Source organism: Haematobia irritans, chromosome 1 (genome assembly GCF_050003625.1).
Source record: "Haematobia irritans isolate KBUSLIRL chromosome 1, ASM5000362v1, whole genome shotgun sequence".
Classification (NCBI taxonomy): Eukaryota; Metazoa; Arthropoda; class Insecta; order Diptera; family Muscidae; genus Haematobia; species Haematobia irritans.
In genome coordinates this window covers 132,391,767-132,419,427 of record NC_134397.1, presented here as the reverse complement: position 1 = coordinate 132,419,427, position 27,661 = coordinate 132,391,767, and the positions used below count along the sequence as shown (strand labels likewise).

At 31.9% G+C, this 27,661-nt stretch overlaps 3 protein-coding genes across 3 annotated transcripts; 2 read left to right on the top strand and 1 right to left on the bottom strand.

Moving 5' to 3' along the window:
- The first annotated feature begins 238 nt into the window (after positions 1–238).
- Fancd2 lies at positions 239–19,707 on the top strand. The gene is made up of 22 exons (XM_075291661.1): positions 239–483; positions 594–849; positions 1,062–1,551; positions 1,623–1,764; positions 2,197–2,265; positions 2,334–2,512; positions 2,570–2,642; positions 2,781–2,944; positions 3,011–3,179; positions 3,683–3,846; positions 3,909–4,063; positions 4,227–4,428; positions 4,491–4,610; positions 6,320–6,964; positions 7,033–7,291; positions 11,302–11,482; positions 11,541–11,750; positions 11,830–12,049; positions 12,107–12,299; positions 12,361–12,510; positions 14,328–14,495; positions 19,478–19,707. The coding sequence occupies exons 1-22, from the start codon at positions 373–375 to the stop codon at positions 19,625–19,627; spliced, it is 4,470 nt and encodes a 1,489-aa protein (XP_075147776.1). The 5' UTR covers positions 239–372; the 3' UTR covers positions 19,628–19,707.
- Positions 19,708–20,881: 1,174 nt separating this feature from the next.
- On the top strand, positions 20,882–22,114 carry RpS20 (ribosomal protein S20). Its single transcript, XM_075291660.1, has 4 exons — positions 20,882–21,041; positions 21,178–21,333; positions 21,594–21,683; positions 21,937–22,114. The coding sequence occupies exons 1-4, from the start codon at positions 21,039–21,041 to the stop codon at positions 22,048–22,050; spliced, it is 363 nt and encodes a 120-aa protein (XP_075147775.1). The 5' UTR covers positions 20,882–21,038; the 3' UTR covers positions 22,051–22,114.
- Positions 22,115–25,141: 3,027 nt separating this feature from the next.
- On the bottom strand, positions 25,142–26,757 carry LOC142221825 (calmodulin-like protein 4). The gene is made up of 4 exons (XM_075291659.1): positions 26,606–26,757; positions 26,456–26,486; positions 25,546–25,859; positions 25,142–25,484 (listed from the first exon to the last, which is right to left on the bottom strand). The coding sequence occupies exons 1-4, from the start codon at positions 26,606–26,608 to the stop codon at positions 25,383–25,385; spliced, it is 450 nt and encodes a 149-aa protein (XP_075147774.1). The 5' UTR covers positions 26,609–26,757; the 3' UTR covers positions 25,142–25,382.
- Positions 26,758–27,661: the final 904 nt, after the last annotated feature.

Here is a 27,661-nt window from a genome sequence, read left to right as displayed (position 1 = left end):
AGAAGCGTCGACAAAAACTGCATGATATTAGAGAAATTTCCTCATGACTGCCATCTACCGACGCATTTTCGCTTGACAGTTTCATTCTCTTGTTTTTTTATACTCTCTTATGCCACCACCTTCCTTATTTTACGATGCGTCTGAACGACCCATAAGGAGAACACAAATAATAAAAAATATGGCAAATCGATTTTTTTTTTGTTGAATCACAATAAAAAAATCACAATATTCATTTTTTCGATATCGAACCTACATGTTGATTAATAATAAAGGCCGGCTTCGAGATCGCATTATCGCGCTAAAATAGTCATATTTTAAAAATAAACACTCGTAGTTAATATCTACCCAATAAACGAAATAAACAAATTGAAGATGTACAGAAACCGTAGATTTGGCAAGGGAGCTCGAACAAAAAGTACCGATTCCAACGAAGGGAAAAGGCCACTCAATACTATAGACGAAAATACAACAATAAAAATTCCGGTATGAAGTTTTCCTCATTCTTGATGAAATTCCATATTGGACTCTCCTACACCAGTCGATTACGTTTAGAAGTACGGTGTTTGGGACTAACAATTTATTTTTTATTCCAGCGGCTCACTAGTGGTAATGGATCGAGTAAAGAAGACGATGCAGCCAATTTAGATGAAATGTTTAGCAGCGAAGAAAATATTCCAGCATCACAAGAGCCAACTCAAAGATATCTATCTCAGAGAAGCACAATAGCTGCTACATTAGGCCGAACTCAATCCCGAATTAATAGTTCTCAGAGGCCTCCAAATACATATTTTGAGTTGGTATTAATGAAAGCCGGTGTGCAGTTAGATGAAGGAGACAACTTTGTATTGTGTAAGGTTTTGGTATAGAAAAAATTTAATAGACTAGTCATCCGAAGAGAAGGTTTCAATTCATGGAGTCCAAATAACCTCCATTAGAACTTGTTTCCTGCAAATTTCAATAGTTTAAAAACACATGTATGCACTAACGGAATTCTGTTCTCATTCCTAGCTATCTATTAGAATGTTTGAAAAAAGTTATAATTTTCCCTATATTTGTTTTAGCTTGTGATCATGTTGCATTCGTAAGTAAATTACGGGAACTACTCGACAGAAATCAAAATTTCAAAGATAACTTTGAAATGTTCAAAAATGGTCTACGAGACTCTTGGTCAAGGTTTGCACTGAAATTGCTTACGGGCTGTACCATAAGTATACCAGGCGAGGACAATGTCTACCAATCACAAGACAGTATGATAGTTAACTTTTTCATGATTGATTGTTTACGCGATCGAGTATTGGACTTACTTTTGGAAAAAATCGAAAAAATAGCATGTGAAAAATCTACAACATCCAATTCAACATTGGCGGTACCACTCTTACCTTTAATGTTGGCCCAGTTACAATACGTGTCTAATACCCATTCGGATGTTATTTATGAACGTATAAGAAGCGTTTTTGAACGGGCTTCGGAACAATCAAAATGGGATATAATTGCAAGTGCTGAATTAATATTAAATCCTAGTAAACACAATGCATTTGCTCAACTCTTAATGTAATTAAAATAAATTGTATCTGTACGTAATATAGAGTAATTATAAATATATATATTTTTTTTAATTCCAGGGACAATATGGCAAATAGTGTGGAATTATTTAAGAGCATAAATATACAAACACTAACGAATTTAAGTCTATCCGTTCAGGTGCAGGAAAGGCTAAGGGCAAAAGCATTGGCATTTATTAAAAATGGTCAATGTCCAAAAAAGGCAAGTACTCGATTCAAACTTAACTATTTGGAAAAGTATAAATAAAAGAATGTATAACTTATACTTTGGTGATCCGATAGGTACATAGGACATAAATAAGTATTAAATATTGTTGCAATTTGTACCATTTAGTCTGAAATAGTAATACGGAATTTCTTTAAAATCATAAATTAATATTCTAAAAATGGGATATAGCGATATTTTTGGGTTATATGGGTTTATTTTGATATAGCCATTTTGTGTAACTATGTACATCCACAAAATAACTAAAGCAAAAATCTTATTAGCACTCACAAACTGGAATTTTTTCAGCTTGTAAATTATTGAAAATTTTCTTTCATAGCGTAGACACGAAGCAGAAATAAAAACTAAAATCCCGAATATTTAGTAAACATCCGTAACAATTTTTTAACCAATATTTTCACTTTTTAGATTCTTCCTCTTTTGATAAAATTTCTACTTAAAGTACTTGCCGAAGACAATGAAGATAGTATGAAAGAGGTAAAATAGCACAATTTATAGTTTTCTTTTTTATAAAAATAAAAAAAAAACTTCAATTCACTATTTAGCTAGTCAGCACCCTACGTGATATTCTTGATTGGAATGATAATGATGTCTCAACTTTGGCAAATGACAAACAGCTACAATTAGAACTATTCGGTTATATCGAACAGGGTTTTACACGTTCCAAAAAGTTTTATTCCGTATGGCAAAAAACTATTGCATCTTTAAAACCAGCACATTTCAAGTAAGAAAAGTCATTACGGAAATTTAACTATGCCATATTCAAATTATTCCCTTTCAGAGCTATAGATTTCACAATTATTTTGGTATTAATCCATATAAAAGATGACAATTCATTGTATATAGAAAGTATGGTAAGTGCAAAGTATAATTTAAAAACAAAAAAGAAAAATGTATTATCGGTCATTTATATTCCTATTGGAAGTTATAGAAACGTATTATGAAATGTAAAAATATCAATGCATTTAAGCCACATATTTTTTATTTTCAAGTTACGTCGTCATATCAGGCATGTGTCGACATCAGTTGTTCAGGAAATTCGAAAGAAATACGCTCCAATGTTGGAGCATCACTGGAATATTCTAATGCAAATCATTAATACCTTTTTAAGAGATAAACATAAACCAGTGGTTGATTTTGCAAGAGCAGCTTGTGGGTAAGAACAATTTCTCCTAAAAATATTAGTATACATTTTTTAAACTTATCTCTATATATTTTTTAGATCATTCTTTGAAATATCAGAATCGGTGCAAAAACTTGTATTAAAGAAATTATTGGAGCTTACTTGTGAAAAATCTAATCAAAATACTACAACCTTTGCTCTACAAATGTTAAGAGACTTATGGCAGTTATATCCAAAAATTCTACATAACTGGGGAATGTTGTTATTGGTAAAAATTTATTTATTTATTTAATATTTATTTATTAATGAGAAATATCAAAATCATTCAAAAAATCATATTATACTCACAAAAAAAGCTCCACAACAATGTTTTAATTGTTACCCCCATATTCATAAAAGTTAACGTAAACTTTAAACCTACTATTACCATACAAATTCCTTCGATAAACTGTCAGAGTAAATTGTTATGAACAGCGATTCTCAATGTTACTCAAAAGATTCTTAAAGAAAAAATTGATATTCCCGCTTTCAAACTGGTATAAGAGCTAAAATATATACATAAATATAAAGAAACTCGCAACAACCGCTGAAAAACTTTTTAAAGCTTCAAAATTTTGCGAATTATTGTTTCCTTCCTAATGATTTACTAAAATGTATCAACACTCCCCGCGTATTGTTTTGGCAGACTTTTTTTTATGAGTGGACTTGATTTAATATACTGCAAAATACACATTTAAGCCAAATAATTTATTGTCATTATATTTCATTTAGCCTTTTCTTGACCATATTCATGAAATGTCGTTATCACAAACTCGTATTGTCATGGAATTGTTATCGTCTATTGCATTCCCTGCACCCACATTGGATGAATGTACTACACTACAAGATCAAATAGATATGTTAATTAAAAAACAGATAATAAATAGAAATAACTCGTAAGTAGTAACCCATACCCTTGTTAAAGATTCTAACCAATTTAATGTTCAATAATTTGCAGTGTGAAAAAACAAGGTATAATAGGCGCTGTACAACTAATCGATTGTATAGCCCGTGTTGAACAATATAGTATACAATCCGATGATTTTGAAACAACATTTAATACTGTTAGCGATTTACCAGACGGTAGAGGTAAAATAGCTGCAAATTACATGGGTAAGATATACGATCAACAATGTTGATTAACTGTGATCATATTCAAAACAATGTATAAATGGGTTTTAGAAGGAATTGAATCTTTACTCGTAACACATTCTCAATATGGGATTAATCTTTTACCACATTTAAATTACACTTTTAAACAATTTATATTTTACAGTACGTATACAGTCTTCCACTATGAATTCTCCGGAATGTCTAGCTTTATTTTACGACGAATTGGCAAATGTATGCTCTGCTGGCGGAGATGATCGGGCAAATGGTCTACTATTGGATATCCCTTTTGTAATTTGGTTGTGCGAACTAATGACATATTATTTTCAAAATAGTTTTGTAGCTGAACATAATCCAGAACCCGTCCAGTAAGCTTGTTATTTTTATATGAATGGCGTTTTAATAGTAAAACAAAATGCTTAATTTACAGAGGTATCAATTTGAAATATATGAAATGCATAAACTCTGCCTCCGATACAAATACTGAAGAGAGTGAATTACCCCAAATAGCTATAAACATTGCTGAATTGGTATTGAAACCTAGTAATGAGTAAGTAGGATAATTTTATTGCCTGTTCGTGTAAATCGACGAAACCCCATTCCAAAGAAACACAGTCACTCGAATTCAAAATCAAATTTATTTCGTTTCAAATACGAAAGAAAGCTTAAAACTAATGGTAAACATTGTGGAAACCTAAAATTCATAGTCTGGAATTTTTGGTTGTAGTAGTGGCGATTCAATATGTTTCCTCTGTTGGTTAAGCTACTCTTGTAGTTTAGTCAACACAATGGTTCTAAAGCTGAGATCAAAACAACAAATATGATTACAGTACAAACCAACAATAAAAAATATGTTTCATAAGTTTCGTTCTAATCACATCCAATTTTTTTATGACTCTAATATATTTCTTACGAGTTCTTACGGTTCTATTAGTATTCAGAATATAGGTTAGGTTAAGTGGCAGCCTGATGTTTCAGGCTCACTTAGACTATTCAGTCCATTGTGATACCACATTGGTGAACTTTTCTCTTATCACTGAGTGCTATCCGATTCCATGTTAAGCTCAATGACAAGGGATCTTCTTTTTATAGCCGAGTCAGAACGGCGTTCCACATTGCAGTTAAACACTTAGAGAAGCTTTGAAACCCTCAGAAATGTCACCAGCATTACTGAGGTGAGATAATCCACCGCTGAAAAACTTTTTGGTGTTTCGGAATATAGAGTTGATTTTCCGCTCTGCCATTTTTTTATTCTGTTGTAAAGATTCTTTGGACGATTCGAATTTTGGCGACGATTTCCAATTTGTCGGCAATCGTAATATTTTTATCCAATTTTTATTCAATTAACGAGATTTGGCATACATCGTTTCAGTTGAATATACACATGTGGACAGAAAAATAGGTGCAAATATTTTTTTTTAAGAAGGCCATGGGTTTTGTATTTTATACTTTTTATTGAATATTTCGGATTAATTTATAAAGTAAACCTATTTCGAAGCTTAGAGACAACTCTCCAAGCTTCCCTGCAGTTACAAAAAACAATTGTGGGAAACTATTCAAAAAGTATGGTATGACAGGTAGAGATTTGCCGTAAGTTAATTTCATCCATGCCTAAGAGAATTGAAGCTGTCCTTAAAAATAACGGTGAATATACAGGATATTAGCGACCTGGTTTGATGCTTATTGCAAATACTCCATGCACAAATTCTTACATTATTTTCATGGTTTTTCGTATACACCTATTTTAGTGTCCACATAAAATTCGACGAATTTCTTGAATTTATTTTAAGTTATTATTTAGTCCTATCTGAATTCTAAACTAATTTTCAAATACACGAAATTTATTTTATAAATTAATCAGAAATATTCAATAAAAAAAAATAAAATATAAAAATCATGGCCTTGTTAAAAAAAATACTTACACCTATTTTTCTGTCCACATGTGTATATTTGTACCAGTAGGATTCAACCAACTTAGAAAATATACAATGTGGATGATTGTCTACATCGTTGTACATTATATGGAAAAATCCCACGGCTTTCGAATTTCATTATCGAATGTTTTGAACTTATAATATTATTGTTTGTAAAATGAAAATTTGATGAAAGCGTCTGAACAAAACTTTTTTCTCACAGACTAAATCAATTAGACCAAAATTTATGATGTTTGTTTACATTTTTATATTACTAACTCCTCTTTGTAAACTATTTACTTGTATTATGTTTTCACGTTTATTTACATGTTTTTATTATTCCTAGGGCCATTTCATCTATAATTGTGTTATCACCACTATTTAATTTAGTTCGTGTCCTTCACATGCAACGTTATGAAGGTAGTTTGGAAATTATTAATGCCTTATTGGGATGTGCTATTATATTGCCAAGTTTCTTTGATGACCCGAATTTGGATGCTATTTTCTATGATCATGATGAATCTATGCAAAAGAAGATACTTGATATATACTTTCATACCGTCAATTGGATCCGGGAAACAGTCAGTTCATTTGCAACACAACGTGAGATTATGATACGGAATAAAGTCTTACAGCGTTTGGCAGAATTAATAAGCATTGAAGATAAAATAAGAGAATTATTACAAAAAGCTCCGCGTGATTATGCACCTCCACAATGCCACTTTATAGGTGAAGGTTTAAATGTAAACCAAAGATGTTCTGGCGGAAGAGGCCGACCTGCGACAAGTACAACTAACAAAAAAGGAAACAAAACCAAAGTGGTGGTACATCCTGAGAGTCAATCGATGAATATTAATGATACAAATATGAATGATACAACGACAATTACACGACCAGCTGACATTACAACAAAATTGGCTGGATCTACGAAAACTAAAACAAATTTCAAAAATAATTTTGAAAATCTATATGGCCCTAAAGAGATATATAGGTATGCATGGAGACTTTTATATTCTTGTGGATTTCTTTACATACTCTCCATTTATTTATCTATTTAAGGCAAATGGACACAAATATCATTCTGGTCTTAAAGGAAAAACTTAATATAAACTATCCACTGCCAGCCGAATGTATTGGTTCTGAAATGGGTTTGTTAGAGTTGCGGTTTATTCTTACGGACATAGTAAGCAAATTAGAATCTGTAGTTGGCATACAAAAATTTCAAACCGAACAATCATTGCAATACATATCGAAGCCTGGCCATTTTATGTGTGATATATCGGAATTCATTTACATTGTGGGCAACAATATGAAAATAGTAAGTTTTTTGATGTATTAAGATGAGTACTAATTTCGTGTTCCATAGGTAAAAATTGAAAAAAGTCTATTGAAAAAACAATGAAAATGAATGAAGATGTTTTCCTGAAACAGAATATGAGCTATATCGTACCATGTCTTTTATATAGCCTCCATAAAGGTTAATCCCTAGATTTGGTATTTGAACATCAAGGCGCAGCAAACTTTGCCTGAAATTTGTTAGGAAAAGTAGTTTGATCCCATAAAAATATGTGCCAAATAGGGTTTATGCCAGATAAAGTTTTAATACTGCTCCCACATACATCGATTTACTGGATTGAGATCTCGTTTATCAAATTTATTATTTGTATAGCCATTATTTGGCCAGATTTCCCGATATTTCTTGACGAATAGAAGTGTCAATTTTGTCCAGAAATTCAAAAATTATACACAGAAAAAAACATCAAAATATTTCCAGTTAAAAAATTAATTGAAATTGAAAACTTTTTCAATTTAAAAATTAATTGATACAATTATGTTTTTAATCAAACTAGAAACATAAGTCAATTAGGCCAATGATTGAAAAATTTTTAATTATTTATTAAAAAATAATTAATACAATTAACTTTTTAAACAAACTCGGAAGACTAAGCCAGTTAAAAAATTTTTTAAATTTTTAATAAAAAAATTAATTGATACAATCAATTTTTAATCAAAAACAAAACATAAAGTCAGTTAAGAAAGTTATTGAAAGTAGTTATGTCTTTAATTAAAAAAATAATTGATACAATCATTTTTAATCAAACTAAGAACACACACAGAAAGAAATATTACCAAAATATTTCCAATTAAAAACTTGATTGAAGTTTAATTTCAATTAATAAATTAATAGATACAATTAACTTTTTAATCGAGATAGAAACATCAACTTAATTAAGTCATTGATAGAAAATTTTAATTTTAATTATAATTAAAAAATTAATTGATTCAATTAATTTTCTAATCAAACTCGGAAGACTAAGTCGGTTAAAAAAAGTGATGGACCTTATTTTAATTTTTAATTAAAAATTTATTTCAAACTATCAATTGTTAATCAAACTAAAAACGCTAAGTCAATTCAGTAAGTAATTGAAAATAGTTACCTTTTTTAATTAAAAAATTGGGTTTTGCAATCAACATCAATTAAATCTTTAATTGAATCAATTAAATAATTAATTGAAATTTGAAAATGAATTTAATTAATTTTTTAAGTTTTAATTAAGTTTTTTTATGCCCAATTAAAACTGTGATTGATACTATCATTTTCGTGATTGAAGACGTTTATATTAAAAAATGAATTCGTGATTGTTTTGTGTGCAATTAGTTAAGAAAATGAGTGAACAATTTTGCGGTATTTAGTAAACAATTAATTGTTTCAATTAACAATTTAAGAAAAAACAAATTTATCGATGTAGATTGCAAAACTCAATTAACTGTTTAACTGATTTAATTAGATTTGTATATACAGAAAAAATGTCACCAAAATATTTCCAATTAAAAAATTAATTGAAGTTGAAAATTTGTTCAATTAATAAATTAATTGATAGAATTAACTTTTTAATCACGATAGAAACATTAAGTTAATTAAGTCAATGATAGAAAAATTTAAAATTTTTAATTAAAAAATTAATTTATACAATTAACTTTTTAATCAAATTCGGAAGACTAATTCAGTTAAAAAAGTGATGAAACTTTTTTTAAATTTTTAATTAAGAATGTATTTGAAACAATCAATTGTTAATCTAAATAAAAACTCTAAATCAATTCAGAAAGTAATTGAAAATAGTTACCTATTTTAATTAATAAATTAATATAGTTTTGCAATCAACATCATTTAAATTTTTAATTGAATCAATTAAAAATTTAATTGAAATTTGCTAATGAAATCAATTAATTTTTTAATCAAGAATTTTTTCTATGCCCAATTAAAACTGTGATTGATACTATCATTTTCGTGATTGAAGACATTTCAATTAAAAAATTAATTGGATCAATTAATTTCGTGATTGAATTAGAAAAAAAAATTTTTTGTGTGTGCTTATGACATTTTTCCCCACGTTCGTGGAATCGAAATTTCTCATTTTCTCTTTCGAATCAGTTTTGCTTTGTCTGTTAATAAAACATCACGTAGCCCTCATTTCGTGTCAGCAACTCTGTAATGTAGATCCTACTGAATTGTATCTTTCCTTCAAAACCAAAAACTGAAATTCTATAGATTTTAATTTTGTGAGCCCGATCTTTAATTTATTCAAAATTACTGCCACTCACATCCATAGTGCAGAGTATAAAACCTTCGGCTTAGACGTACATCAATTCAATAAGTTTTCTCTCTAAGAAATAGTTTACTAAAAAATAATAGAATCCGTGAACATTTTTGGATTTTCTCTTGGAAACACTAAATTAATACCCCTTTTTATGCCCACCACAATAGAATGGTGATGGGGGTATAATAAGTTTGTCATTCCGTGTGTAACACATCGAAATATCGATTTCCGACTATATAAAGTATATATTCTTGATCAGGGAGAAATTCTAAGACGATATAAGCATGTCCGTCTGTCTGTTGTAATCACGCTACAGCCTTCAATAATGGCGCTATCGTCCTGAAATTTGGCACAGATTCGTTTTTTTTTTGTTTGCAAGCAGGTCAAGTTCGAAGATGGGCTATATCGGTCCAAGTTTTGATATAGTCCCCATATAAACCGATTAACCGATTTGCCGATTTTGCCTGAAATTGAAAATCTAGATGTATTTTGGGATCATAAAGTGGTGTGTCGAAAATGGTGCCCATTGGTCCATGTTTTGGTATAGCGCCATATAGACCGATCTCCCGATTTTTATTCTTGGGCTTCTATAAACTGTTTTTATTACCTTGAAATTGGAAATCTAGAGGTATTTTGGAACCACAAATATGTGTGCTGAAATTGAGGTGTATCGGTCCATTTTTTGGTATAACCCCCATATAGATCGATCTTCCCATTTTATCGTAGTTTTCACCCAATTCGTCTAAAAGTGGAACTCTAGAGGTATTTGAGGAACATTGAGAGGTGGTGAGTATTGGTCCATGTTTTGGTATAGCCCCCATATAGACCTAAATCCCGAATTTTTTTCTAGGAATCTTGCTGACCACAAATAGGTCGGACGAATATGGTGTGTGTCGACCCATGTTTTACTATAGCCTCCACATAGACCTATCTCCAGATTTAACTCCTTGGGCTTCTAGAAGCCTTAGTTTTTATCCGATAAATATACTGGAATTTTAGACCCTCAAAAACCTGTATCGCATTTATTTTTACCGGTCCGTTTGGTAAGGCTATCGATGCCTTAGACCGATTTAACTTCTTGAGGGTACACCCAAAGAAAAAAATATTTTCCTCCGGAATGAAATTTTAGACAAACGAAATTTCCCTTTCGTATAAAGTATTTTCGTTTAGAGCAAACTAATCCGAATTTTTGGTAAGCGATTCAACGATTGTCTCTAAAATTTTTGTCAAAAAAAAACTATGCTTGCCTGAAATTTCGTTCCTCAGAAAAGAAAACACTTCTTTCAGGCTATAACAGGCGCACTGATCATGAAAATTGCTTGAAAATGAAAGTAAAATGTCCAGATTTTACTCATCGTATTCATTTAAATAATGGCGGAAAAATCTACAGATTTAAGATTTCAAATCAAGGCGTTATTATTTCATCATATACACGATATGTTTATGATTTCTCTAAAACTCAAACAAAATTGGTTCTCATAAATCCAGAATCTGATCTAGTCTTATTAGGTAGAATCTGGTTGAACCGATTTGCTTGGGAGAAAATTTGTCATCAAACCCCCTAAAATTCTATATATTATCAAGAAACACGCTACGACGAAGAGTTTTCAAAGTAAACTATTAATTTGATTCATGGTGGTGGGTTTTTAAGATTCGGCCCGGCCGAACTTACTGCTGTATATACTTGTTGATTAAAAACGCTGACAAACAAATATCCAAATGTCTTTAGATTTCAGAAGCCATAAATAAGAAACTGGATGAAGTTCAACGTATCTACAGTCATGCAGATTTATTTACAAATGAATTCAATCTTTTAAAAGTTTGTTTTGGCCTGTGTCTACGTCTATTGGTGGCATTTTTTTCTTGGTCCGAATGGTTTGTTAGCGAGCAACGCATCAATAAATTAAAGGGTAGCTGAATTGAGGTATTTCACCATAAAACACTTTATTAATTTTCTTTATCTTATAGACTCTCTATTGGTTTGCTTGGAAAGAAAAAAATCCCAAAGTCTAAAATCTAAGTCTATTGGTATCATAACTGCGGAAGTATTCACTGTTTTTATAGCGTATGAGAAAGCTGTGGTCGATTTAAAATCTGCAGTTTATCTCTATCAATTAATGGTCAATTTAAATGTTCTCTCTGATAAGGATGCAAAATCAAAACAATTTCAGGAAATACGTAAGTGATTCATAAAAAGATTACAAACATATAACATACATATGAAGAAATACTTTTTTGTTTGCTAATATTTTGTTAGGCTCACTATGTCGCACTCTTTTATGCCGAAAATGGTTCAACTATGAAGGTCATCTAGAAAAGGGAGCTCAATGTAATGTGTATTTGGATGAGCTAGTTAAAGGTTTTCTCAAAGATTCTGATTTTAAGCGACAAAATGATATATTAAGAGCTGTCTGTGAAGAATCGAAAAATCTCAATGGAAAAGACACTTCTTTAAAATCATTCCCAAATTTCAAAAAGTATGTCTTTAAAGTAAATAAGATATCACATGATTTTAAACGTTTTTAAAATTTTAGAGCAAATTTCCCACTTTTCTTTCGCGGTTTGTGCGAGATCCTCATTACTTCACTAAGTGAAAAAATCACTGTTAATTCCTTAAAATCAACCGATAAACTAGAGTTTTGGGAATCAAGTTCTAAACTTTTAAATCAACTATTGGAGATACTTCAAGGGCTGGATATACCCAGAAACTTCCAAACATTCCTTAAGGTAAATTAAAAAAATTCATTATGTTTCTTCACTAAATCAAATATTTTCAAAATTTCTACAGTACTCCCATATGTATTTAAAACTTGTTCTACAACATGGGCTCCCAGTTTTTGAACAATATTTAAGAAAAAATCCAGAACGTGTTTGTGACCTGATAAAAATTATGCAAACTACTACAAGATATCTTCATCATTTGTGCTGTCATTCCAAAGTAAGTATTAAAAATTTTGTGAAATTATGTAACCATATTAAAAGCAAATGGGAATAAAGTGGGTTGTGAGGAATTCACAGTTTCTACCTTGATGCTCATTCTTGTCGAATATGAGGACGACAGACCGTTCTTTGTGGAAGTGAAAGAGATCGTGATTCTTGAAAAATAGAAAAGGACAAATTGCGTATCAAAGAGCGTTTCAATACATTAAAAGGGGTCTTACTTCCCTTGTAGCCGTGCCATATTTGTTTAACGAGTGGAGTTTTAATGTCAGTCGACGAAGCTTGGGTTCGCTGGTATACATCCGATAGCAAGGCTGAGACGAAACATTGGGTTGCACCCGATGAACATGATCCTAAAAGTCGAAGACTGGCGCATCAACTAGCATGCCACAAAAATAGTTTCTACGTTGACACAAGTAGCGTATTATTCCATCCATGCTTCTATATATATGGTGTGTCTTTTGTCTTGCGGAACTCTGCGATGTACATGTGGCTTTCGATCGCGCTGTGGCACAAACAGATTTATAGTAACTATTAATTTAAATTGTGAAACCATAAAGAGTGATGAACAACAAGATAAATAACTTAAGGATTATCAGGGAGCCGCCGTGGTGCAATGGTTAGCATACCCGCCTTGCATACCAGTGTTGGGCAAAATTTATTCTAAATAACGAATAAAAAGATAACGAATAAATTCGATTTAGTTTTTATTTGGAATAACAAATAATTTTTTTATTCGTTTATTTGTGAAAACAAATAACTTCAATTTATTTGTTATCTTTTTATTTGTTATTCGAAAGTTTCAAATAAAATTTCAAATAATACACGTATGTGAAAAAAAAAATTTTTCTCATTGCCTCCTTCGCTTGAGAACGTATTAGGCGTTTATAGCTATGGTCTCTTCAAACGCATCCTTACCATGTCGCCTCTTAAGGTGAGATATAAAGTTTGATATTGAATTTTTCTCTCCTGTTATCTTAACAAAATCAGGCTCACATTTCACGCACACAGCACTGATATTCCGTATTCTAAAATTCTGTAGAATTTTACATTAAAAATGGAAAAACCAGATTCACTTGAATCACTATTTTTGGATGTTGTACCTTCCGGTTCCATTCCTAGTTATAAAGACAATTATCGCTCCTCAAAAAAAGATTATTTTATCAGAACAATTCAATAAATTCAATTTATTTTATTCGATTCAAAAAAATTATTATTTGTATGACAAATAACAACTAACGAATGACGAATAATTATTTGTGACACAAATAAACAGATCACAGTTGAAATTTGATTTCAAAAAATTCCAAATGAAAAATAACGAATAAAAAATTATTTGTTATTTGAATAAAAATTTATTGAATAACGCCCAACACTGTTGCATACACAAGGTCGTATGTTCGTGGGTTCGATTCCTGCTTCGACCGAACACCAAAAAGTTTTTCAGTGGTGGATTATCCCACCTCAGTAATGCTGGTGACATTTCTGAGGGTTTCAAAGCTTCTCTAAGTGGTTTCACTGCAATGTGGAACGTCGTTCGGACTCGGCTATAAAAAGGAGGTCCCTTGTCATTGAGCTTATCATGGAATCGGGCAGCACTCAGTGATAAGAGAGAAGTTCACCAATGTGGTATCACAATGGACTGAATAGTCTAAGTGAGCCTGATACATCGGGCTGCCACCTAACCTAAGGATTATCAACTCAGTTTCTTGAAATTGATAGAACGACTTTTTCTTATCTTTGTTTCACCTATGTAATAATTAGTTCTTCCAATATCTGTTCTGCACTTCATCATATCTTTTTTTTCTTATTTAGGCCATAAAAAATACAGCAATTGTTAGTCAAATTCCATTTTTAAGGGAAACTGTGGAAAATTATGTATTCCGTATTAAAGCGCTACTGACTGCTAACAAATGTGCTTCTGTGTTTTCCATGGGAAATTTGAGAAATAAAGATCTTCACGGAGATGACTTGATATCACCGGTAAGTGTTATAAAATGTGTACATTGAGTATGAAGCTATAAAATTTGCCTGATATTAGTTACCATCCCGTTAGTGTTGTGTTTTTTACCGCTCAAAATCCATTTATGAAATAATGATGAACACGTAATGTCATATTAAAAACATAACTATTACTTTATTAAACAATAAAAAAGACAATATGATCAATTACGTAACGACGCTAGCTGATTGAGTGTAAAGCCTATACTGTAACGATTTAAAAAATGGCTACTATGTAACGCGAAGTTTAGTACTTAAAATGGATATTAATAAAAGTATATAAAAAGGATGAAGTGATGACAGATTGAAACCTGTATAACAAATAGAGATTCCAATGCAGATGTGAAAGACACTACAGTCTCCCACGCTAATAAAGGACATGCCCCCTTAGTTGTGGAGGCGGTCTCCTGATGCGGGCTGATCTTCTAAGTGGTGTTGGCATTGTTTGCTGCTGTTCTCGACCTTGAGGGTTGTTTTGAGTTGGACCAGTACGTCGTTGTATTATTATCTGTTCTAGTTGAGGTCGCTTATGTTGTGAGCTGTGTGTGTTAGAAGTATTTTCAAAAGAATGTTTCACTGAAGTTTTATATAGTTGATTGATGTGGCGTTTAATAACGTAACCGTTGTCTAACTTTACTTGATAATGGCAATTACCAAATTTTTTCTGCACCTCACCAAATTTCCAAATTTCTTTATTTTGGGCGTACCATCTCACCTGTACCCTTTCTCCCACGCTAAGTTGGCGAATAGCAGGTTTGGAACTTTGTTTCTTAGCTTGATACTTCATTGGGCGTATAGCATCTAGTTTGATTCGAATGTCTCGTCCCAAATATAATTTTGCTGGAGTTTCGCCACATGCTAATGGGGTTGCACGGTATTTCATCAGGATTTCTTGCACTTTTACTTGTAGTGGAACGTTTTCTTCTTCCATTGCCATTAGTTTCGTTTTTAAAATTTGAACATATCTCTCGGCTAATCCATTTGTTGCTGGGTGACCTGGAGCTATAAATTTTTGAATTATTCCATTTTCACTGCAATATCGCTTAAAAGTAGAGCTTTGAAATATTGTCGCGTTATCAGACACAATTATTTCAGCAAATCCATGTGCTGAAAAAATTGAATTTAATAATCGTATGGTGTTTTCTGAAGTTGGCGATTCTTTAATTACTCGTATTTCAGGCCACTTTGATTTCGCATCTACCAGTACTAAAAAATGATGATTTAAAAATGGACCAGCGTAGTCTATATGTACACGCTCAAAATTTTCTGTAGGCTCATCCCAATGATGTTGTTCAACTTTTGGAGGATTATTTCTCACCATCGCACAGTTTTGACATTGCTTCACCATATGCTCAATGTCTTTATCGATCCCTTTCCAGAAACAATACCTTCTTGCTAATTGTTTCATTTTAACAATACCAATATGAGTCCTATGTAGTTCCTGTAGAATTTCGTCGCGGAGACTAGCGGGTATGACAACCCTATTGTCTCTGAATAAGACGCCATTTTGAATTGAGTATTCTGGATCTGAAACTTCTCCATTAATTAATGACTTTTTTAACTGCGATAGTTCCATATCACGGTCTGTCTCATCTGCTATGGACACCGCTGTAATTGATAAGGTAGAAATTTCATTAATTTTTTGATCTTGAATTGCTTCTGTTTCTTTGTCCAGATAATGTTTCTTGATTGATGGACTTTCAATAGGAGATCTTGATAGGCAATCGACGTGTACAATTTGATCAGCTTTTCTATGCTCTATTTTATAATTAAAACCTTGAAGGAATGATGCGTATCGTAATAATCGCGCAGATGTCATTGCTGGCGTTTTTGCTTCCGGGTGAAATATTCTTGATAATGGCCTATTATCTGTAATTAATGTAAATTCTCTGCCATGAAGATACATAAAAAATTTATCGAGGGCAAAAACTATAGCCAATGCTTCTCGGTCGAGCTGGCTGTAATTTTGTTCTGCAGCTGTTAATGCCCTAGAAATAAATGCAATTGGGCGATCTTCAGTTCCAATCACGTGTGATAGGACAGCTGCTACTCCCGTGGGACTAGCATCACAAACTAAAGTGATAGGTTTCGTTTCGTCATAAGGTGTTAAAACTCGATCGGCTAGAATTTCTTTTTTGAGTAATTGAAAAGACTTTTCGCAACTATTATTCCAATAAAATTTTTGACCCTTTTCTAATAATTTTCGTAGCGCATACGTTTTCGTCGCCATATCAGGAATAAATCGGGAGTAATAGGTTATCATGCCAAGGAAACGTCTAACTTCGTCTACGTTCTCAGGACGAGCGAGTCTTGAAATTGCTTCTGTTTTTGATGGGCATTTTGAAATGGTGTTATGGCTAATATTATAGCCCAAGTAATGAATTTGCTTCTTGAAATACTCACATTTTGATTTGTTTAGATGTAGTTGATATTTTTGTAGTCTTTCGCAACATTGGTTTAAACGTTGTTGACATTCATTTATAGTTGGTGCATGGACAATGATATCATCAAAATACGAAATTGTGCCTTTAAGACCTTGTAAAAGTTGATCCAGTATTCGGTTGAATTCGCTCGGAGCGGTTTTGATGCCAAATGACAGCCTGTTCATTCTATACGTTCCCCGGTGTGTTGATATGGTTTGCACATCTTTGCTTTCTTCATCAACGGCAACATGCAGGTATGCTTTGTAAAGATCCAATTTACAAAAATATTTTGAATTTTTCAAAGAGTTGAAAATTTCATCAATTCTTTTAATGGGGTAGTGTGCTGACTCCAATTGCGGGTTTACAGCAATTTTGTAATCGACACAGAGTCGTACATTACCATCTGGTTTCGGTATAACTACCAACGGCGATCCCCAGTTACTTGTATTGATTTTTGAAATTATACCATCACGTTCCAAGTTGTCAAGTTCATGTTCAACTTTCTCTCGAAGAGCAAAAGGAACTTGTCTTTCCCGTATAAATACTGGTTTCGATCCATCCTGTAATTTAAGAGAGCAAATTAAATTTGGTATACAACCGACTTTCTGTTCAAATATGTCGGCATATTTTTCAACTAATTCTGTTACCATTTGATCTGTGTTTATTTCTTTGCAGCTGTTTACCTCAGTTCCATTGCAATCCAGGTCATTTAAATTGATTTTCAGATGCCTTATCCACACTCTTCCTAATAACGGCGTATGCTTCGGAGGCACAATGTACATTTGTTCCGTTGAACATTTACCTTTGTAAACAACTTTTACGTTGACAACTCCAATTGGCACAAAAATATCACCTGTATACGAACGGAATGCAATTGATGTTTTTTCGATTGGCATTTTTAAGTTTAATTGATCGAAGTCAGATTTTGGTATTAATGTATACCCTGCACCGGAGTCTACCTCGAAGGTTTGCTTGCGCCCATTGATGAGTACTGTTGTGAAAAATTTCTTTAATTCTGGTGATGGTATTATTGTTTTATTATAAATGTCGATTATTTGATTAATACCATCGTCATCCGATGAATACGATTCGACATATGATGTTGTATATGAATTCTGTTTACGTTGCTGCAATTTTGTTGTTATGCACACTTCTTTAACATGACCTACCTTCTTACATATGGAACATCGAAGTTTGTTTTTATCGATTTTGCACTCGTTCGATAGGTGATTACCTTTACCACATCGTAGACATAACCCTTCTATTCCCAAATCCTTGTAATTGACTTTAGTGCTAAGTGGCAACGCCGACCGCTTATTTTGATATCGATTACCACTCTTCTGATGATCGATTGTCGATTGCCGCATATGATGCACATCACTGGTTGTATTTGATATTTCGTTGTTATTTATTTTTGCAGCTTCTAAAATTTTTGCTTTTTCCACTATTTGGCTGAAAGAGTCCTCCGGTTTTTGAAGCAACTGTTCCCGTATTGTATTGTCGCGTAGACCTCTGATGAACTGTGCTCTTGAAAAAATATCTGCAACCGACTTCTGACACACACACACAAACTCACATGTTGATGCTCTTTTCTGCAATGTTGTAACAAAATCAGCAATTGTCTGATTCTCGTTCTGCACCTCAGAAAGAAAACGATGTTGCTCAACAAGAATGTTTCTCCTCGGACAAAATTGTTGCTCTAGAAGTGAAATTATTTCCTCATACTTCATATCCGATACGGACTTTGGTGCTGCTAATGTTGATAATGTCGTGTAGTTGTCGCTACCCACGTACTGCAACAACAACTTTGCGCAAAGGTCTTTGTTGTCAAAAACTCCTTTTAATTGAAAATGAATTTCCAGTCGTTCTTTATAGGTTTGAAATGTCTCTGTATTTGGGTTGAACGGCTCAAAGTTAGAAATTATGTTGATGCTTGTGCTGGTCGTTGCTTGTTGTTGTGCCAATGCAGAAGTCATAGATGTTATTGCTTCTAGCAATTTTTTCATTTGTTCGTCAGCCATTGTTATTTGATTTTGTTAATTTTGATGAATTCGAAATGCACTTGATTATACGGTTTTATCCTCGTCGCCAATTGTTGTGTTTTTTACCGCTCAAAATCCATTTATGAAATAATGATGAACACGTAATGTCATATTAAAAACATAACTATTACTTTATTAAACAATAAAAAAGACAATATGATCAATTACGTAACGACGCTAGCTGATTGAGTGTTAAGCCTATACTGTAACGATTTAAAAAATGGCTACTATGTAACGCGAAGTTTAGTACTTAAAATGGATATTAATAAAAGTATATAAAAAGGATGAAGTGATGACAGATTGAAACCTGTATAACAAATAGAGATTCCAATGCAGATGTGAAAGACACTACAGTTAGATACTCTTTGTGTAAGAGTTTTGAGTATTATTTTGATTAAAATTGCAACAATTACACTTTTATACCATAAATTTTTGCTAATTTTTCATACATGTTTTTCTATTCTGCATCGTAAACAATTTACTTCTCTTTTGTTTAAAGTCCCCTTCTTTGAGTGCGGCTACCGAACAGGATAGTGATGAAGAAATACCAGAAGATGATGTTAGTGTGGACGAAACAATAATGGGAGGTGATTCAGAAAACACACGAGATGACAAAAGTAAATCCTCTTCGAGAAGCAAATGTTTTTAAGAAAAGTTCTTGTTAGTATGTAGGTACAACTAAACAATTAACAAAAGCAAAATTTAATAAAAGTTTGTTATATGTTTGTACCTAAGTTTTTTTTAATTATTTGATCTCACGTGAGTAATGTTTCCATGATCAGGTATTTTATCTTTTGTTAATTTTATATGTATTCTATATTCACAGTAAAATTTTAAATGAACTGAATATAACAATTTATTTGCAGGCTCATAAAAAAGCGATTTTGTCAAGCTCAAAAGGTTGATTTTGAAAATAATGAAGGAATTTGCAGATTGTATTATTACGACTTTGCCACTTATTTGGACCGGAAAGTCAATATTATACATGTAAAATCTTAGTCTGCCACTAATATCCACATACTACAATAATGAAATTTAAAATCTTGTTGTATGCGAAAAGTAAACATACACACAAAAAAAAAATTTTCTGATTCAATCACGAAATTAATTGATCCAATTAATTTTTTAATTGAAATGTCTTCAATCACGAAAATGATAGTATCAATCACAGTTTTAATTGGGCATAGAAAAAAATCTTGATTAAAAATTAATTGATTTCATTACCAAATTTCAATTAATTTTTTAATTGATTCAATTAAAAATTTAATTGATGTCGATTGCAAAACTCAATTAATTTATTAATTAAAAAAAGGTAACTATTTTCAATTACATTCTGAATTGGCTTAGAATTTTTATTTGGATTAACAATTGATTGTTTGAAAAAAAAAATTAATTAAAAATTTAAAAAAATGTTCATCGCTTTTTTAACTGACTTAGTCTTCCGAATTTGATTAAAAGTTAATTGTATCAATTAACTTTTTAATTAAAAATTTTCAATCATTGACTTAATTAACTTAATGTTTCAATCTTGATTAAAAAGTTAATTGTACCAATTAATTTATTAATTGAAAAAATTTCAACTTCAATTAACTTTTTAATTGGAAATATTTTGGTGATATTTTTTTCTGTGTAGTGCTCACCTTTAGTTTAAAAGAACATGTAAAGCCATGTTAACGACCATTGACAAAACAACTTAGTACCGACATTTATGAATACAGTTATTATGTGTAAAAGACAATACTAATGGTGATTTCTTTTCTGGAAAAGGCAGTTTGCCTTCATTTTGTCTGTGCTTTTTCTATGAAACAATAACTTTGCACCAAAATTAATATATTAAACAACTTTTTATTGGTAGAAATGTCCCATTATGTGTTGTTGTATTTTTAAGAATCTGGTAACCTTCCTTCAAATGCGCTCCAAAACAGGGTTGTTTTCGTTGACGACACAAAACAATAAAAACTCGTCCATTTCGTTTTTAACTGTATCACTGGCTAGAACTCTGGTTCAGCGCTGCTCAAAACGAAGAGATTTGAATACCTCGACCAGATTTCTAATTAAAAATGGTAAGTAATAGGAAAACTTGTATGGATAATATGTTGTACAAATATTCAATGTATTGTGGATAAAGCCGACTAATTCCCTAAATTTAGTATTGACACGTGTATGATAGAAACTTAACCTCAAATTTTAACATTACAGGCTGCTACTGGCAAAGATATTGAGAAACCCCAAGGAGCCGATTCCTCCTCGGTCCATCGCATCCGCATCACTTTGACTTCAAGGAATGTACGTTCTTTGGAGAATGTGTGCCGTGATTTGATCAATGGCGCCAAGAACCAAAACTTGCGTGTGAAGGTATGTATACCATATTTGTTCTCACATGGTGTAGTCCATGTTATTGACATGCATTTACCTGGAGGTTTTGCTGCGTTGAAAGGCTCAATCTAGTCATATTAAATGCTATAGGAAATTAAACTTGCGCTGGACATTATTTCCAATTTAATACAACGAATTGGGAAATATTTTATAGTCTAAGTAACATGCTTAATATATCTGTCCAGTCATAGAATTTGTGCAGTGTGAAATGTCAATGACTAACGTTTAATATTTTATAGGGTCCCGTACGCATGCCAACCAAAACTTTGCGCATCACCACCCGTAAGACTCCTTGTGGTGAAGGTTCCAAGACTTGGGATCGTTTCCAGGTAAGATCTTAGATATTTAATATATGCTGTGGCAATTCTGATATCGGTTTTGGTGTCTGTCCCTGGACATTTCAATCCTTTGCCAGTATCTATAAGATTTGCTTAGATCAAACGCACTCTCATAGTCCCTTTGGAAGACACTTAACTTCTTTATGGCTCTCAGAGTTTTACATTAATTTATGAAGATATTTCCAATAACTTTGTATATATTTCCTTTAACTTTCATTAATTTATGTATACGTATTTTTTCCAGATGAGAATTCACAAGCGTATCATCGATTTGCATTCTCCTTCTGAAATCGTCAAGAAGATTACCTCCATCAACATTGAACCTGGCGTAGAAGTTGAGGTCACAATTGCCAACTAAGATTACATCATTTTAGATGTATTTCGTAAAAATTTTCTAATAAAAGGAAGCAATTTTGAAAACATTTGAAGTTTTGATTCTTTAAAATGGGTATTAAGTTCGAGTTTAGCCGATAAAATCGTAATTTTTCACGATTACTTTTCATTAATAAACAATTTTAAGGAATACAAATTTGTGAAAATTTGCTTTGGGCTATTCCCCATCAAGTTATAATAAAAATTGCAACAAATATGTATAATTTTATGCCTTTTTTTTACTGATTTAGTTTTTAATTTAGCGGCTAAAGTCGAACTTTGTACTCAACTCAAGAAAAAATTATTAATTGTTGGGAATTTACTCTTTAAGCCGATTCACATTGAATGTTAAGAAGATATTACCTTTCCCCATATTGAAGCAATTGTCAGCTTTGAATAATACGCCCGAAGGATATATTCTTCCAATTTGTTTTTGCCTCTTTGGGTTAGGTCTCGATTGGCCCATAGTGTCTGGTACAATTGTTAGATTGGTTTTCAATGTTCGACAGCGAGACCACATTTCGGAGTTGGTTTTGAAATTTCTAGGCATACCGTTTTCCAGCTTTGTTGATTGTGTCAATCTCGCCTTCTTTTATAAGGTCATGTGAGACCTTTGATTTTACTCGCTCGACAAGGAATACTCAGATAATTATCCCTAGAATAACGTGCTCATTGTATGAGCGTTCCTTTCTTGTTCGCATTGATCGTTGCTGGAACTTGCTTCCAATTGACTTAAGGATTTTTTGCTCATTCGAATAATGTTTTTCGCTTGAAAATATTTAATTTTTTTTGTTCCTCATTCTGTTTAATGGTTATGATTTATTTGTGTTGTTTAGGACACACACTTCCATACGAAAGACTCTTTGTATTTCTTTTTTTAATTGGGTGGGGGCCCTTCAAACAAACTTTCAACCATTTTAATAGTTACTTTTATAACTATGATTAAATTAATTTTTACATTTATTATTATTATTATAGTTAAAATTGTGATTGTATTTCTTTGCCTAGGCTTTAAGACAAGTTGTGCTTTAATTACACTAGTTTACAAAAACAAAATTCATGTACACTTGATGAGAGGCAACTTTTCTTGTGTTTTGATCTGCTGATTCGAAAAAAAGTTAAAAAAAATTATGGAACTAAACAAATTATATCTCGAGTTAGAAATGTACGATTATATCGTTGTTGATATTTAAATGAAAAGTATTGAGATGACGAATAATCGTGTATAATTGGTTCTGTGATAAGTTAAGTGGTTCAAAAAATATTGACGGGAAATAGTGTAGGCTTAGCAGAAAAGTGTAGGCTTAGTATAACATATGAATAAATAAAAAAAATAAAATAAAACTATACGTGACTGATGAAATGTACATGATTTTTGTCGAAGTTCATGTGCTTTATGCATATTCCAGGAGATGTAATAAAAGATTACCTTATGACAAATTTTTATAAGGTCGCTTAGAATAGGGTAATTTTATCTTATTGATCCAAATACACATATTAAGGAGCTAAGATAGACATTCTGGTTAACATGACTGCCATTCATTCATAGAACTCAATTTTTAGCAATGGCCGATCGTATCTCAAAATGCTGATGTTATGCTTCAATGAATCAAAGTTTCTCTAATTGGTTTCACATGTAGTGCAACTACCGGGATCCGCCGTGGTGCAATAGTTAGCATGTCCACATTTATACAAGAGTTATTGGTTCAATCCCCGTTTCAACAAAACACCAAACTGTTTTTAAGCGGTGGATGATTCCCTCTGAGTAGTGCTGGTGACATTTCTGAGTAATAAGAAACGCCGTTCAGACTCTGAGCTTTAGGCCGATATTACGTTGGCATTACCGCGCTAAATAGCCATTTTTCACGATCGACTCAGAAGCCACCGCGGTGCAATGGCATGCCCGCCTTCCATACACAAGGTCATGGGTTCGATTCCTGCTTCGACCGAACACCAACAAGTTTTTCAGCGGTGGATTGTCCCACCTCAGTAATGCTGGTGACATTCTGAGTGTTTTCTCTAAGTGGTTTCACTGCAATGTGGAACGCCGTTCGGACTCTGCTATAAAAAGGAGGTCCCTTGTCATTGAGCTTAACATGAAATCGGACAGCACTCAGTGATCAAAGAGAAATTCACCACTGTGGTATCACAATGGACTAAATAGTCTAAGTGAGCCTGATACATCGGGCTGCCACCTAACCTACCTCGACTCAGAACGACCTCCTAAGTCGGTTTAGCCCTTGGTGTGCTTCCCCCTCACCATGTATTTGTTATTCGCAGTATTTAGGCCACTATTATTAACCGATTTTGATGAAATTTGGTACAGTGAATGGGGAATATAGGTACAAATACAACAAAAAAAATAGTCCATTCATTGTCTAGACTAGATGCTGTTATCAAAAAGCCCAAAAAGTATTAAATGTACCAAAAAACTAATTTAGAACTACCTGTGCCAATACTTTTGTTCTTCAAAAAATTTGACTTTTTTAATTTTTTATATTTTAAATATTGCAAGAACCAAATTTTTTCTAAAATAAAAAATGATCTTGATTCTTAATGCAGTTACAATCTAAATTCAAAGAGTTTTTAATTTAAAATAGCTTCATAGCACTTTTATGTGGGTCACTGTAGATGTGTCAATTGATTTACCCCCATTTTCAAGATGTTGCGTTAGCTAAAAAACGTTTAAACCTTACTATGGGCCTACCTGTCATCTTGCCTATACATTCCATATGTAAGTTAGGAACCCAAATGCTGAAAATTTTCAATTAAAGTTAAGTGGAGGGAAGATATTTGCAATTATACTTTTTGTTAACTGGCAGTTAAAGATTAATGGGCCTTTTCCGATTCTAACGGAAAAGGCCCATTAATAGTAATAGATCATTTCCACCCACTTATTTTCCCTTTATTATTTAAAAATAAAGGTAAGATAAGGTGCCACATATTTTAGATTGGTTGATTCGAATTCGAGTGACTGTTTTTCTTTCGACTGGTTATTCGATATATAGAAACAGGGCATTCATTTATTTTAGAGTTTGAATTTTGTTCAAGGTAACTCACATTCAGACTGAAATATGTAAAGTGCGAAAAATATATATTCATATTTATTTTATCCAAAAAAATATAATGTAAATATAAACTGGTGTTATTTAAATTAAATTAAATAAATAATAAAAACCGTTGAAATAAGTTAAATAATAAGTATCTTTTTTAAAAATAGTAACGTTAAGTTACGTAAAAACAAAATATAGTAAATACTTTTTATTAATTGCCACCGATCTTGGAATGTATGTATATTGTGAAAGCTCTCGTGAGCCTCTAGTAGTAATCTGGAACAGGAGCACATGCGATTTTAACAAAATCAGCATAACGAACCATACTATTATTACCAACATTTGCTTCACGGAAAATATTGTCAACCTATTGAGAAATCATATTAAAGTTCTATTTTCTTTTGAGTATAAAATAAATGTTTGCTTACCTCTCTTACCGACAAACCTTCACCCCATGTTTGGAGTAATGTACGCAATTGGCGAGCCGGTATAAGTCCGGTATTTTGGGTATCTGCAGCCTTAAAAGCTCCAATAACTTCGTCTGGTAGATTTTCAACTTTGGAATGTTGATGCATAATTTCCAAAAAATCAGCAAAGCTCATTTTACCACCTTTCTTTTTCAAATAACTAATGAGCTCTTGTATAGTTGGAGACAAGCCCAATGATCTCATAATGACAGTCAGTTCGTCCAATGTTGTTATTTGACCAGAACGTGCGAATAAATAGAAACATTCACGAAATTCTTAAAAGGAAATGAAAAATGCTTTTATGTTAGAAGAAATATTGTTGAGATTAGAATATAATTAAATTGGACTATTATATTCATTGATATGGTAGAAAAGAAAGGATGGAACTTGTCTCTCATTGAATGTTCATAGAAAATATTCTTAGAACAATTTTATATGAAAAATTGTATAAAAATCCTGAGGTACTGAAAATTATCTGGTCATTAGCAAAATGTCTATTTTGTGCTTAGTTTTCGAGATATGTATATGTATAAAATTAGCGCTGACGTTAAAAGTTTTAATTTAAATTAATAATTAAACTAAAGTGGTTTGTTTTCTTCATATAAGATTTCTTTAAATTATCTAGGTTGTCACTTTTGAACAAGAATTTACAGTACTTTTACGTTTGCGCGGAAGAGATGGCCCAGTTTGTTCATAGCTTCAAAAAGTGGGCCAATATTGCTTTCACTTTAAGTACAATTGTTAAAACTTTGAGGCATTGTACGTTTGGGCGGAAGAAGTGGCTTCATAAAGTGGGCCGATATAGAATACACTTTAACTACAATTGTTGAAATTTTGTTGTCATTATACGTTATTTTTAATATAAGCTTACCATCGATATCTTGCTCCTTAAAGTATCGGGCCTAAAAGGTAGATAGATAAAAAATTATGTTATCAGTTTTGCAAACAAAAAGTTTTACAATATAATTAATGTATTACAAAATAGTTTGCACCATCCACATTTAATATAATTAGTACACACCATTTTATAAACTTTGTGGGATTTTTATAAATGAAATTAACACAAATAAAAGAAAACTAATTGAGGCAAAAAACAGAAACTACTAACGATGGTCGACAGGTGGGTGAAATTTTCATTGATGGCCCAACAGGTACACAACTGTGAACTATCCCTAAATTTTTTCTCGGGCGTGAAGCGCAAGATAATGTTTACATTATGTGCACCTGTATATTTACACACATATTGAAAATCATAAGACGCCCAATAAACACAAACGTTTGAAAAATGCTAAATTTCAACAATTTTTCAAACATTTTTTTCAAAGAATTAGGGTAATATTCAAGTTGAGAAATTGTTGAGAAAATCGCGTTCTCAACAAAAAACAGACATTACCCTCAACAGTGAAATTCAACACATTAGCAATAATATCTCAAGTGTTATCCTCAAATTGAAATGCATCGCTACTCAATAATTTGTCAAATAATTTTCGATGCGAGTCAAATTCAAAATTAACATCGTTGCAAATACTTTTCAACCTAAATTTGTATGAATGATATTCCCACTTCAAATTGAAAGTCAAGGCCATAATTCTATGAATTTTGTATAATTTATTCATTTTCATCAAAAAAAAAATATATAATAATACACTACACTACATTATACACTACAATACCAATTGATAAATAATAATCTTGTTAAATATATCAACAAATAAGAAAAAAAAACAATTGTGTGCTTTATTATCATAAAACATAAAAACACATGTGCTTTATTATCATAAAACATATGGAAATGCAACGTATATTACGTAAAAATAAATTTGTATTAGCTCCACGGTTGCCACAGTTGGTAGAATTCTACCAAACAGTAGATTTTTTTCTGTTTGGTAGATTGGTAGAATTCTTGATGTGTTGGTAGATCAAATCTCTACAGAAATAAAATTTTGGAAATGGTTCTATAAAAAATTTTTGAAATAAAAAATAAAATTTTGGTAGATCAAATCTCTATTGAAATAAAATTTTGAAAAAAGTTTCTATAAATTTTTTTTTTTTTTAAATAAAAATTAAATTTTGATAA